Source organism: Choristoneura fumiferana, chromosome 15 (assembly GCF_025370935.1).
Source record: "Choristoneura fumiferana chromosome 15, NRCan_CFum_1, whole genome shotgun sequence".
Classification (NCBI taxonomy): domain Eukaryota; kingdom Metazoa; phylum Arthropoda; class Insecta; order Lepidoptera; family Tortricidae; genus Choristoneura; species Choristoneura fumiferana.
Genome location: NC_133486.1, coordinates 8,153,667 through 8,167,517, shown reverse-complemented (window position 1 = coordinate 8,167,517; position 13,851 = coordinate 8,153,667). Strand labels below are relative to the sequence as shown.

Below are 13,851 nucleotides of genomic sequence, written 5' to 3'. Positions count from 1 at the left end.
TTAGTGTTTTGTCTCGTAAATTGAATGAGAAAATGAAACAAAACACTAATGTTATTAGGCTAATGTGTTTCGAGAAACTGGGCCCAACAAGGTAGTTTGGCGATTTCCTAGCCGCACCCAGGTTCTTGTCCATCCAGATGTTGACGCTCAATGGCTACAAGCTCACGCAGATGCAAATATCCTGTGGACTGATGGAGCTTTCTTCACACGCGTGGGATGTCTACACCCTTAAACGTTCACAATGACCAAACAGAGACAAAACGAAAGTAAATTTCTACCAGGACCGATATTCGCGTCTGAGTGGTCACATTGGGAAATCGCCAGATAGGGCCTTATTTCATCTGGACTGGAGCGAGCTACCTTGAAATTCTTCTAACGATCATAGAAGAGTTAGCGTATGAGGTGCTCGTCAGTTAACTTCAAGGTGTATACTGGTAACAAGATGTACTTGGTATTTTCCTTTTCTCATTCAGTAGTATTTTCGCGGGAGATGAAAGGCTCGTACTGAAAAGTTTTTTTACAGAGTATAATTTATTGATACCTATTAATGAAACTAAAATGAACTGCAATGATATTTTATGTGTCACTCTGAAGATGAGCTCTGGTTGAGTTCGAAACTCGTCAGTGTAGTGTGGTGGTGGTGAAAGATGGGTTTGTGTGATTTGTGTGTGTTCTTACAGTGTGGAGGTGGAGGAACTGCATGAACACGCATATTTTGCAGAAGCTTAGCTATCGTAAGGTCGCGGGTGCGAGCAAGGGGATTCTTTTAGTTCATTGATATGGACCTCCGCAAAGTAACGCCTGATTCAATAAATATATTGTTACGTTCGAGGGTGGGTACGTGATTGAATGCACTTTTAACACCGATGAATAAGAGTAGGAATTATTTTTAGACTATCACCTTACTTTCTTCGCTTTAGATGTCCACTCGTAGCTCCGTGAAAGTAAACTCACTAACTAGTCGCTTTGATTTCTGTTCAATGTTTATCTCTCAGTATCGTATTCAAAACTGACTCTGCCGCAAATTCACCCGGCTTATATACCCCCAGTGAATTGGTCCACAAAGTACGAGAATAGTCCAGCTAGGACGTCATAACTACATCTTTAATGTTCTGGAAACAAGTTGTCGGACTGTCTCTTTCATGTGCTACTGCCGCAAATTCGCCCGGCTTATACCAGGTGGGCCCTGTAACAGGAGCAAAAAATTTAAACACAGTTTCTACTACTCAAATTTTATCATTATGCTTATTCCGAACAAATTAAATGGTATTTTCAATTAAACTTTTAACTAAGTATAATAAAAATCATAAAACAAGTTATTTTCAAAAGTTGTAGAACTAAATTAGCTCAAGATGAAGAGTGGATGCAAAGCTGTGGTTTAATTTTTTGCTTCTGTTACTGGGCCCACCTTGTATACCCCCAGTGAATTGGTCCTCAAAGTTCGAGAATAGTCCACTTAGGACGTCATACCTACATCTTGAATATTCCGGAAACGAGTCGTCGGACTGTCTCCCACAGTTACTAGAATATTCCGGAAATAGGATTATCTGCCTGTAACACATATATATATATATATATATATATATATATAGGCTATTCTTGTCACAGACCTTCCAGAATGTTCTCTTTCTAATCGTGCTATCTCTTTCACCCCTGTTGAAAATTTCGCTATATACTGAAATGTGCTTCAGGGGCCCATATGGCGGTTATGGCGTCGTCGGATAGAGGGTGGCCTAAAATGGACTGAAAACATGTTTCAGGCGCCTGAAAACGACGGCAACTTGGGTGAAATTTTGACAAACTAATATTATGTGATAGAGTACCCTCTGAAACGGCCTGAAACTGTATTTCAGCCTGCTGAAAACGCCTCTAAGGATCCGAAAAACACGATCAAAGTTTTTCACCTAACCCACCGCCGTAACAATATTTATATTGTTTGGTGATTCAGTTTTAGTGACACATTTATTATTTTGGATCCCAATATAATTATTTGATGATTGATGAATGTAGAGGAAGCGAGAGTTGTATGCCAGAATCGTAGCAAGTGGAAGGATGTAGTCTCTGCCTACCCCGTTGGGAAAGAGGCGTGGTTTTATGTATATATGTATGTGTATGATTAATATTATTTCCAAGTAATAAAAATAATATTTAGGTAACCGTTTTAATATTATGATGATACAATTTAGGTGACATGTACTATTTTAGGAACAAACATTATTGAGGAAACTGTTTATTCTGTTCATTTATGTTTAATTTATTGCATTTTCCTGCCATGTACCAAATTAAGCAATTAACCTAACTAGGAAAAAACCGGCCAGGAGCGTGTCGGACACGCCCAAAATAGGGTTTCGTAGCCATTCGAAAAGAATAAGTAATATTTTTCTAACGATTTCATGTTTTATACGGAATCTTCCAAGTTTAGGTATATTTTATACCTTAAACTTATATTTTACTCTTATACTACTAATAATTCTTAAGCAAACTTAGCCGTTATAGTTTTCCTTGCAATTTTGATATACTTACTAGTACTTACTACCATTCTGAATTTTTTCAAAATTTTCCACCCACCGGTTTAGATTTTAGAGGGGGCTGCAAAAATATCACTGAATCAAAAAATCGTTTTTGCAACCCCTTAATGATTTTAAAAGACCTATCCAACGATACCCCACACTACAAGGTTGGATGAGAAAAACAAATATTGTTGTTTGTGTGTGTTGTGTTGTGTGTGTATAAGTATTGTGTTGTATTATTGTAGTGCTGCTGCTTAAGTAGCAAAGTAGAAATAAGCAACCTGAGATATGTATGCATAGAAAAAAATCGTGTCTAGATTCCTGTCCAGCAGTGGTGTAGGGGTTAAAGCACGCAGCACGGAATGCTGAGCAACCTGAGATATGTATGCATAGAAAAAATTCGTGTCTAGATTCCTGTCCAGCAGTGGTGTAGGGGTTAAAGCACGCAGCACGGAATGCTGAGGACCTGGGTTCGATTCCCAGTGCTGGTCTCTTTTTCTGGTTTTTCTGTGCATTCATGTCTCAGTTTGTATTTTCGATAAATATTGTACCATTTTGTCGGCATAGTTTACATACAAATATTCGTGCCAAATTACAGCTTTCTAGCATTGATAGTCCCTGAGCAAAGCCGCGGACAGACTGACAGACAGAAATGGCGAAACTATAAGGGTTCCTTTTTTTCCATTTTGACTCCGGAACCCTTAAAAAACTACTTTATTGCTCATATACCTACATGAATTTGACGCACTTTCAGTAGTCGGATTGACTCCAAATTTGGCATACTTATGTATAGTCAAAATCAAAAAGTCAAAGTCAAAATATCTTTATTCAATTTAGGCTATAACAAGCACTTATGAATGTCAAAAAAATCTACCACCAGTTCGGAAAAACCTCTGTTGAGAAGATTCCGGCAAGAAACTGTCACGATGCACATAGGCGATCGCTGACATCTTAGTTAGCTCAGCTCAAGCTAGATGGCGCTTTCCTCAATAAGGGATCTCTGAGCAGAATGACGGACGAACTCTAGAGGTCGCCACCGTAGTTTTCTCTTGACTTATTTATTTACGTAATAATATGTATTTAATATTTATTTATTATTTACTTATTTATTTTATAAAAGTAGGCATTTTATTACACTCATTTACTACACGAGTTTGTACGACTAAATATATCTATAACCAACTCACCCTTGACCGTTTTTGTCGGCCAAGGGGGTGCTGTCGATCAGCTGTGACCGGGGGAATTCTAACTGTAATATTCTCGCCCTTAAAAGCTGAAGCACAGCTGTAAAACACACATTCAACAGCTCACACTACACTAAACAGCTCCCTCGAAAGCTCCATACGCCCAGACTTGGTAAGTTCTCCGATATTTAACTCTTGTGTTTTTCTGTGTATTTTATTATAATTATTTTCCTTATAATTTAACTTTGTGTAATTGAACTGAAGGCTTCCCCTGGCCAGGGAATCTTTTATTTCAAACATTTCTTATACTTAATATTTTAACACTTGTTAATTTCTCTCATCCGTTGTTGTAAACTCAGAACCTATGTTAATGCTTATTACTTTTATGCAACGGATGCTTACCGGTGTTAAAATAAATTCAAACTCAGCTAAGTGACGTTTAATTTCAAATGTAATCCTCTAACGGTTATTTAGTGAACTGTTGTATTTCAAATTTTAACGGTCACTTAGGCTATTTATTTTTACCTTTTGTTTTTTTAAAATAATTATATAAAACTAGAATCACTTTCCTTTGCCTGCCTGTAACTCCGTATGATTGTCCTTGCCACTCACTGCAATTCAGCTCACCCTAAGAGTTGGGGCATCGCTGCAGAGGAGTGACTGGCAAACAATCTAGCACTGGACCACAACTGACACCACCTAATTTACAGGGCACCTTCGTACGGCTTACACCTTCGTACGGCTTACAAGCTCCGTACGGCTACAGCTTTCTCCGCTCTGCACGGCTACAACTTTCAAAGCTCCGTTCGGCTACAGCTCTCACGGCTCAGGCGGCTCCTTTACGCCCTAACCTGACACTAAGCCCTGACGGCCTTAACTTCCGGAGTACTGCACATCCTTCCTGGCTCGTCCAAGACCCTGATCGTTCCGGCGTGGAGCACTTGTCCAGGCTGCTCGTCCTGCCGCCCTAAGGCCCCTTTGACCTCGGCACCGACGACCACTCAGCTGGACCAGGCCCCCCTGCTGTGGCCAGCCTCTTCGCTCCGGGTTCTTCTCTCCGACATCTCATTAAAATCGCTTGAACGTACTACCTGAGATTCTCGTAATACTTTTACTTTTAATTTTGTCAACTAGGCCTGTTATTTTTTTGTGTTCAATTTTAATTAAAAAAAATTGTTAAAACGTCTATTTGTTTTACTCAAAGAATAACTTACTAGGCCTCCTTTAAGGTCAAACCTCCCCTCAAGAGGTCTGCCCTTGACAAAACTCAACGAGGTATATTTTTTTTAAACAATTACAATATTATTAAATGATATCTATACATCACAATCACAAGTATTTAACACAACTTTATTTATAGCACAGTAGGTTCGCTATTTGAAGGGATCGCTAATGCGGATCGGAATTATTTCCAAATATCCCTGTCCGTCCATGATATAATCATTAACTTTATAATACGCCTTAGCAATGTCTTTTTGTCAATAGATCTGAATTTTGTATCTGTTTCATTTATAATATTTTTTGGAATTTTATTATAAAAACGTATGCAATTTCCCAGAAACGACTTTTTGGTTTTAGCCAGTCTGTAAGATGGAACTTTAAGCTTCCCTGTGTTTCTAGTAGCCTTTGGCTTATCGACGTTAGTGGGCCAATCACATATGTTCTTCCTTACATACATGATTATTTCAAAAACATAAAGCGACGGCAGGGTTAGGATACCTGTTTCCTTATAAAAAGATCTTAAAGATTCACGCGTCTTCAAATTATAAATTGCTCTAATTGCTCTTTTTTGTAAGATATAAATGGACTCAATGTCTGCAGCAGATCCCCATAAAATAAGGCAGCACGAAATAATGCTATTAAAGTAAGCAAAATACACCAACCGTGCCGTCGCCACATCACTTATCTGCCGTATTTTCCAAACTGCAAAAGCAGCAGAGCTCAATCTACCCGCGATTGCTGTGACGTGAGGTCCCCACTGTAGTTTAGAATCGAGCGTTATTCCAAAAAAATACTGTTGATTTTACAAATTCAATAGTTTGACTATTTAACTTTATATTCGAAACTAAATTCGAGTTAGATGAATTTATCAACGAGAATTTAATACATTTAGTTTTCTTAGGATTTAATAACAAATTATTGGCAGCAAACCATGCGGATATCACGGACAGGGTTTCATTGGGTTCAATGAAGTCTGTATCTTTTCTACTAACCTTGAACAGTAAAGACGTGTCGTCAGCAAACATAACTATACCCAACTTTTGGCTTACCATATAAGTTAGGTCATTTCCATAAATAAGATACAGGAATGGGGCAAGAATGGATCCTTGAGGCACTCCCATTTCGACCACAGACCCCTCCGATACCATTCCGTTAATCACTACCCTTTGCTTTCTTTGTGTGAGGTAAGATTTTATGAGTTCTAAAGCGAGGCCACGAATGCCATAAAAATTTAACTTACTAATTAAAGTATCATGATCCACACAATCAAAAGCTTTCGAAAGGTCGCAGAATACAACTAAAGCGTCATGTGATTTCTCCCAAGCTTGCAATATGAATTTAACTAAACTATGACCCGCGTCTGTAGTAGACCTGCTTTTTGTGAATCCGAACTGCTGTGGATGCATGATTTTATGGGTATTAAAATGAGAGATCATTGGCGTCAGCATTATTTTTTCGAATATTTTGCTAAACGCTGATAGGATGAACACAGGACGATAATCAGGGGGATTATCTTTATCATCTGATTTAAAAATAAGAACTGCTTTACTCTATTTCATCAAATCTGGAAATACGCCTTTATCTTATACAGCTATTAAAAAGCTAAAGTTGGAAATAAAGTTGGTTGTAAATCTGGTGACAATACAAAAGAAAGAAAGAAAGAAAGAACCAAAAAAAAAAGTTATCCAATTAAGGAGCGGTCACACCGCTGCTTAAAAAACGGTGACGGTACGGAATTGCAGTGACGCATCGTATGCGTGCACCTTTTTTGTCGCATGCTCTCGACACCGCTGCTTAAAATACGGAATCGCAGTGACGTGCCGTAAAAGTCAGGACTTTTCCGCACAAAATTCGTAAACGTCACTGCGATTCCGTACCGTTTGCGTATTTTAAGCAGCGGTGCGGCCGCTCCTTTACGACACTTTGAAAATAGGCCAGTTTTACCAAAAATTAAAAATTTTACTTTCAGACCTTCTTTCGACCGAAATTGCATCGAAACCATTAATCCTACGAGTAACCTTGTAAAATATGATTAATCAGCTTTAAGTTAAGCGCAAAGTCTTTAAGAGAATTTTCGTTGCCGGACGCGCGGCCGCGTTAGGTTTTCGTTTGCGATATTGCTGTCTTTATCGCTCGTGACATAAGCGCTCGCAGCCGTCCCCCCCATGCCTTCCGCAACGACGTCCGTAATTTATATCGAGATAGCTGTAGGCTTTGTAGATTTGGGCGGTTGAATATTTGGTTTCGTTGTCCTCATACTATACGAAAAGTATAGCACATAAATCAATGATATTTTACAATAAAGATATTCGTAGTATTTTCTATGCCTGTGGTTTTTTCAGTATTTGTAAAAATGCTTTATTAGTCTGTAATTCTCGTGCAAAGTCGACATCTTTTTTTGGCGACTTTTGAGCTCCTGTAATTCTGATATTACACATTTATATGAAAAATCTGAAAAACCACAGGCATAGATAATTACGTCTAGTCCATACTTACAAAGTTTCATCTATTTCTGTTGCCTAGTTTTCAAATGAAACCGGGACTACGTTTGTATGGAGAATGGAACGAAGAGACTTCTCTTATGGCTCGTAGTTCTTTCATAATCTAAAAAAAAAGTTGTGACATCGTTTTTAATAATAATTATTGAACTCTTTATTCAGACAATTACATATTCCAGATGTTAGTTACAAAATCTTATACATATGTTAGCAATAATAATAAGGGATCACGTGCATTTTTAAATTATTAATTAATTAACTACCTACCTATTCTAGTTAAGTACATATTAATTTATTTATTTCAACCACGTGCTGGTTAAGGTTTACTATTAACCAACACCTAGTTGAAATGCTTCAGGAACGGAGAATCGTACTTCTCCACAAATAGATACTTGGAGGATGGTGTTGGGGCTGTCCCACATTCTGCGCGTCAGCGAGGCGGTCTTTTTGCGAACGAGCGCGTGCAAGCTGTCGGTGCGCGCCTCCGCGAACATTAGCGATGCGCTGCAAAATCGAGGCAGCCCCAACAACGCCCGGAAACCATTTATATTGAACGCGCAGGGCGCTAAGTGCATTTTTAAAAAGCGTTATTTTCACCTGGTCAGAGCAACGAGCAAACCTACGGGCAAAGCATGTTACATCTCACTGCCAGCGCCCTGCGTTCCCTCTCAATGTCTATCTGATCCCTAAGGTCAACGGCAAGGTAGTGCCCTAGGTATTTAAAGTTATCAACCCTGCTCAGTTGAGCACCATTTAGTGTTGTGGCTGGTATATTTTCAGAGCTTTTCTTACCGGTGGCCTCAAAGATCATATAGACACTCTTTTTAATATTATAAATAAGTCCATGACTGGCGGCATTCGACTCACATATCTTAAGGAGCGATCTGAGTGCCCTTACCATAGGGCTCGTGGGGCTTTTGTACCTACGACATTTATTAGGAACAAAATATAATTATTATCAATATTTGATTTAAAAATAGAATTGGGTATGTACCAGGAAAAAATGGGTTTTTCCCGTGTTGTTTTGCCTAGCCACTGAATATATATAAGCAATGTTTTCCCTCTTATTAGCAGTCTGGGTGGAGGCGGCCACCGGCAAAATGGACGCTAAATACATATTTTGGTTAACATTCCTTGTAGCACAAGCATCTTGTGAACAGAAAAAAAGTCTGACTTTCGTAATAGATAGCACGATCTCGATGAAGGATGACATCACACATGTCCGAAAGGCTGCCAAATCTATAATGGATATCGTCCTAAAAGAAAAATCGAGCCAGATTGAAGACATCGTGTTGGTGATTTTTAGAGACCCGGGTGAGTACGGCAAGTTAAACATCTTTGCTTTACAGACGAAAACTGTTTATAGTTTACATCAGAGTATTAATGACTGTATATCGTACGCTTACTGCAAGTCACTGATCAACAACAACAAAAAAATCGGTCAAGTGCGAGTCGGACTCGTACCTACATGAAGGCTTCCGTACCTCCGTGCAATGTTTTAAAAACAGTTCACTAATAAGTTTTTCTTAAAAATGTAATAACAACTTTTTCCGCTGGCTTTACTTTTTGCATCTGGTTACCAAAGTATTTGTAAAGATGAATCAAACGAGTCCAAATTCGATGTGGTCGTGTCGGTTTATTACAGAGTTCCTATGGCCACCCTCTAGCTATCATCGGATCAGCTCCATGTCATAATAATATTGCATTGTCATTGGATTTATACGTGCATACATTTCAGCTCAATCGGTTGAAATTATCCACATCAAATTTGAGTTGAAAGATTCCACTCGAACAAACATTTGTGGCAAACCATGGCAAAAGGGTCCTTGTGGCAGGTAATGGAGTTAAGCGTAGATCCTAAATCTGCGTTAAATAAACTTTCTAATACAAAAAGAACCATGGCCCTAAGTCTCATACTTTTTTTTAAAGCATTAACACACATGCTAAATATTTCCTTTTGAAAAATCGTCAAAAGAAGTTTGAAACTCATCTTAAAGATGTTCCCATGGAATAAGGTTAAGTTATAAGACCTGCGAATTCACATGGCTAACGTTCAGCCCACAGCTGGGTTGAACACGATGAAATACCATTATGCCCTACATCCGTACGTACGTACCGTCACTAGCGTTAATTTAGGACCCATTTCGTCAAAAACCCCTTTGAATTATCATACAAAATGACAGATATTCGATCTTTAGTGGGTCCCAAATTAACGCTCGTGATTATACGTACGTTTGTTGGCTATGCAACTCGTACAAGTATACTCGTAAGAGCATCGAAACTGACCGCACAGCGTCCGTGAAAATGGGGTGCCGTTCAAGCGATAGGTAATAAATAAATACCATGAGACACTTGACACCAATTGACCTAGTCTCAAACTGAGCAAAACTTGTACTATGGATACTATGCAACGAATAAACATACTTATATAGATAAATACATATAAAACATCCAAGACCCGAGAATAAACATTCGTATCATTCATACAAATATCTACCCCGGCCGGGAATCGAACCCGGGACCTCAAGCTTTGTAGTCAGGTTCTCTAACCACTTGGCCATCCGGTTGTCTGAATATCGTGGAATATCATTGAGATTTTCATGCTTTTATTTTAGGTTGGGAATTTCGCAAACGAACAAGAGACGAAGCGGAACTAAAGAAGGCACTTGACGATATTAATTTAATAGGTAATTGGGATTGTCCAGAGATGTGTCTCTCTGGCATCAAAATGGGTCTTGAGCAGAGTCAGCCCGGTTCGTTTCTTTACGTATTCACCGACGCTTCAGCTAAAGACTACAAAAAGTTTGATGAAATCAAAAATCTATGTCAAGAGAAGCAAATTCAGGTACGTAACAATTTAAAGTTAAAATTTACAAAATCTATTCAAATTTAATAATGCTCCGGCTAGGTCGCGGGTAAGTAGATTTACGAGTTTAACGCACTGAATTGAAATAGGTAGGTACAGATTCTGGAATGGGTTCACTTCCCTGCGCACGACTATCTCGCCGCCGACGGGTCTCGTTTAGGAGAAATTTTCAATCCCGGGGCCTCAGGGTGTAGTCCCGGATTGGTTGTTCGGTAGGGCAGCTGATACGTTGCGCACAGACTTGCTCCCTGGAAATCCCGTAATTTGGCCGTTCATAAAAAGTCCGGTTTCCAATTTGTAACTGCGACATTGGAATTTTCGATGGAATATTTTTAGCTGGATGTTTGTGGACACGGGTTAAGTGAACCCTAAGCACTAATTAGCGATCCCTGATGTGGCAGGCAGTCACAAATAAAATAGTCGTTTAAAAGCACAGGCCGAATGTGAAATATAAATTACAAAAAAAAAGTAATTAGGTAACTGGCCAAAAGCATTATGATCTGATTTAGATGTACTTTGTAAAATAATAAGGTAATGAATTAAATTGTATAGACTAACAATATGTAGATATTTCATTTAGCTGCATTAATGTCTTAAATATGAGGGTAGGTCAATTTTCTAGAATGTTCAGTAGTACATGATACACTTAACAAAGTTTTGTCTAGTCTTCTCAACTAGCTTACTGAATTTTACTGAAGCTGATTGAGAAAGCAAGATAAATACGAACTTTTCCGACAAATACGATGAAACAACATTATTCACTACATCTGTACCTACGTACCTAATTTTTAAAAATGTTTAATTTTTTTTTTACTTTTTTTGTAATCTTAATTTTTATTCTTAAATTTTAGTTTTCAACCATTTTAAATCCTTGGTTATAGGAGGTAACGTTGGACATAAATGTATTTTCAGGTTGTTTTCGTTCTTACCGGAGACTGCGGGGACTTCGGTAGTCCTAAGAGCCAAGTATATTACAAGATAGCAGCGGCTAGCAACGGGCAAGTGTTCAGAATATCCAAAGGCGAAGTTGGACAGGTACTTAACCACCTTCGCTCTAGGCTACGGAGACAACTTTAGCTCACCTGTAACTATTGCTTAGTAGTAAACCAAAGACCAGATAAAAGCTTCATGTTAGATGTTTGCCAGAAATATGAATTGGCTACTTTTATAAAAAAATATATAAGTCTGTCATTTAGTTTATATCAGAAAATATTCGACATGCGCACCTTTGAAATTAAACTGAAATAATACGAAATTTTCTCATTTAAAAATTCAACCAGATTGTGTTTATTTGAAAGTTTATTTTGGAACTGTGAATATTTCGAATTGTTTCAGTTTAATTTTAAAAGTGCGAATTTATTTATTTTGTTAATTAAACAAAATAAGATTTTTGTAAAAAAAAAAGTAATACAAGTTTTTATGCTGTCTGTACTTTTTGTTGACTGTACTTGTATTGTAATACAAACTACACTTTCGTACCAAATTTCAAGTCGATGCCATTAACCGTTGAGGAGTTCCATCCTGCATAGACGATACTGGTTGGACCACTACGATGTCATTACCAGATTGTTGTCACCAGATTTACATAAGTATGCTAAATTCCAAGTCAATATGACTACTGAAAGTGCGTCAAATTTAACTTGCAACATTTGACCCGCACATACATAGGTATATACATACTTACATTAATTATACATTGCAAGTTAAAAAATAAAAGCTTTCAACAACAAGTTAAGTAAAAGCTTTTAATATTTAAAATTAAGAAGAGTAGTCAATTAAAAACTGTCACACGGCATAACGTCACACGTCACATGGAACGTATAACTATTCTAACTTACTATCAAGTTGCAAAAACTACAACCACCGTACAACGTCCCTCTCAAAGAGTTACTTTGACACTGGCAAAATTGTCCTATTAATTAGGACAGAAAAGCAATACTTTAAAAGAGAAGAAGAATAACTATTCTAAATGGCTATATCTTCATCATTTTGTGTTCAATTGATTATGATATATGATATGTGCGACGCCCACGGGAAGAGATGGGTCTATGCTATTCTAAACTCTAAAACCGGGCACGACACGGAATTTTATAATATAAAACCATAATCTATTTAAGAACTTTATTGTTTCGTTCATTCAGATTTTCGACTACGTGAAAGAAACCATAAAAGGCGATATGACAGTGATAACTTCCGAGGTGGTACCTCCACACAAATGGTATACCGTGCACGTAAGTACATAAATTATACACAAATTTGTTAAACAATATTGCTGTGGAGAGTCTGTATGACAAAATAACACATAGCACTATTGTTGCTTCTCTATCGGGTTGACAACATAGCAAAACGTCGGCATCTTCATAACGTCCTGGTAGCAGAACACCCTGATATCAGATGGCCGATATAGCAAAACGGCGATGTAGCAAAACGTCGACATCCCAAATCGTCCTGGTGGTAGCAAAACACCCTAAATTCAGATGGCCGATATACTCGTAGCAAGACGTCGACATCTCGAATGATCCCAGTATCTCTTAGTCCTACTACCAAGATGTCTTCATAGCAAAACGTCCACTTGAGGGAACTTACAGTCAGCGTCAAAAACCGATAAAGAAATAAAGAAGTAGAGGTTTCAAGAGGTTTTTTTTTGGAATTTATTTTATGTGGCGGGGTTACTCATTCTGCAATTTAAGTCCAATATGATACAGTTTTTTCTAGTTTTTTTAACAATACTACATAGAATTATTATTATTAGCAGTATATAGAATAGTTATACATTAAATAAAACCATAAAAGAAAATGGACGGCATCGGTGTCAGTCCCACGAAAGAATACAAATATTTTGTAATTTTTTATTTATAAAAAATATAGCAAATTGCAATGGAACTAAACTTTAAGACGGGATACTTTAAAAAGATTTTCCCATAATATCAAAAGACCTTGATTATGAAATAGTGACTTATTTATTTCATATTCAAAATCCGTTTTTATGGGAAACTTTGCTAATAAAAAATCCATGGGGCAATCAGCCCATCTGACAGTTTTTTAATTCTGTCTCATAGCGTGTTTTCAAAAGTAATATCGATCTTTCTTCTCATATCTATATATATATAAAATTCAAAGTCCTGTCTGACTGACTGACTGATATTATATCAACACACAGCCCAAACCGCTGGAGCTAAACGCTTGAAATTTGGCATACGTCCTTAAGTGACATAGAGGTACACTACGAGTAAGAAAGGATTTTCGAAATTCTCACGGGATAGAGAATAAATGGGATTTACATTTTCACTTTAAAATGGCTCTATTTCCGTAACTATAATAGTTAAAATTTGGCATGCAAGTAGGTAATACTAACGGCTAAAAACCGTTGTCGGGATTTTTAGAAATTCCCACGGGATAGGGAATAAATGGGATTTGTATTTTTTTTTTCATTTAATAACCCTATTTCCGTAACTATATAATTATTAGAGACTTCAAATTTCAATATTTAATACTAACAGCTAAAAATAATTGATTATAAATATTTTTTAATAAAAATTTACAAAATATTTTTGTATTCATTCGTGATCGAC

At 37.4% G+C, this 13,851-nt stretch overlaps 1 protein-coding gene across 2 annotated transcripts in view; it reads left to right on the top strand.

Annotated features, from left to right (window-relative positions):
- The first annotated feature begins 8,498 nt into the window (after window positions 1-8,498).
- The window catches only part of LOC141435731 (hemicentin-1-like), a 49,481-nt gene continuing 44,128 nt past the window's right edge, over window positions 8,499-13,851 (top strand). For both annotated transcript variants that reach the window (XM_074098497.1, XM_074098496.1), the window contains exons 1-4: window positions 8,499-8,727; window positions 10,029-10,258; window positions 11,192-11,314; window positions 12,421-12,510. In XM_074098497.1, the coding sequence (XP_073954598.1) occupies window positions 8,514-8,727; window positions 10,029-10,258; window positions 11,192-11,314; window positions 12,421-12,510 (657 nt within the window). In that variant the 5' untranslated portion in view covers window positions 8,499-8,513. The remainder of the gene's footprint in view (window positions 8,728-10,028; window positions 10,259-11,191; window positions 11,315-12,420; window positions 12,511-13,851) is intronic.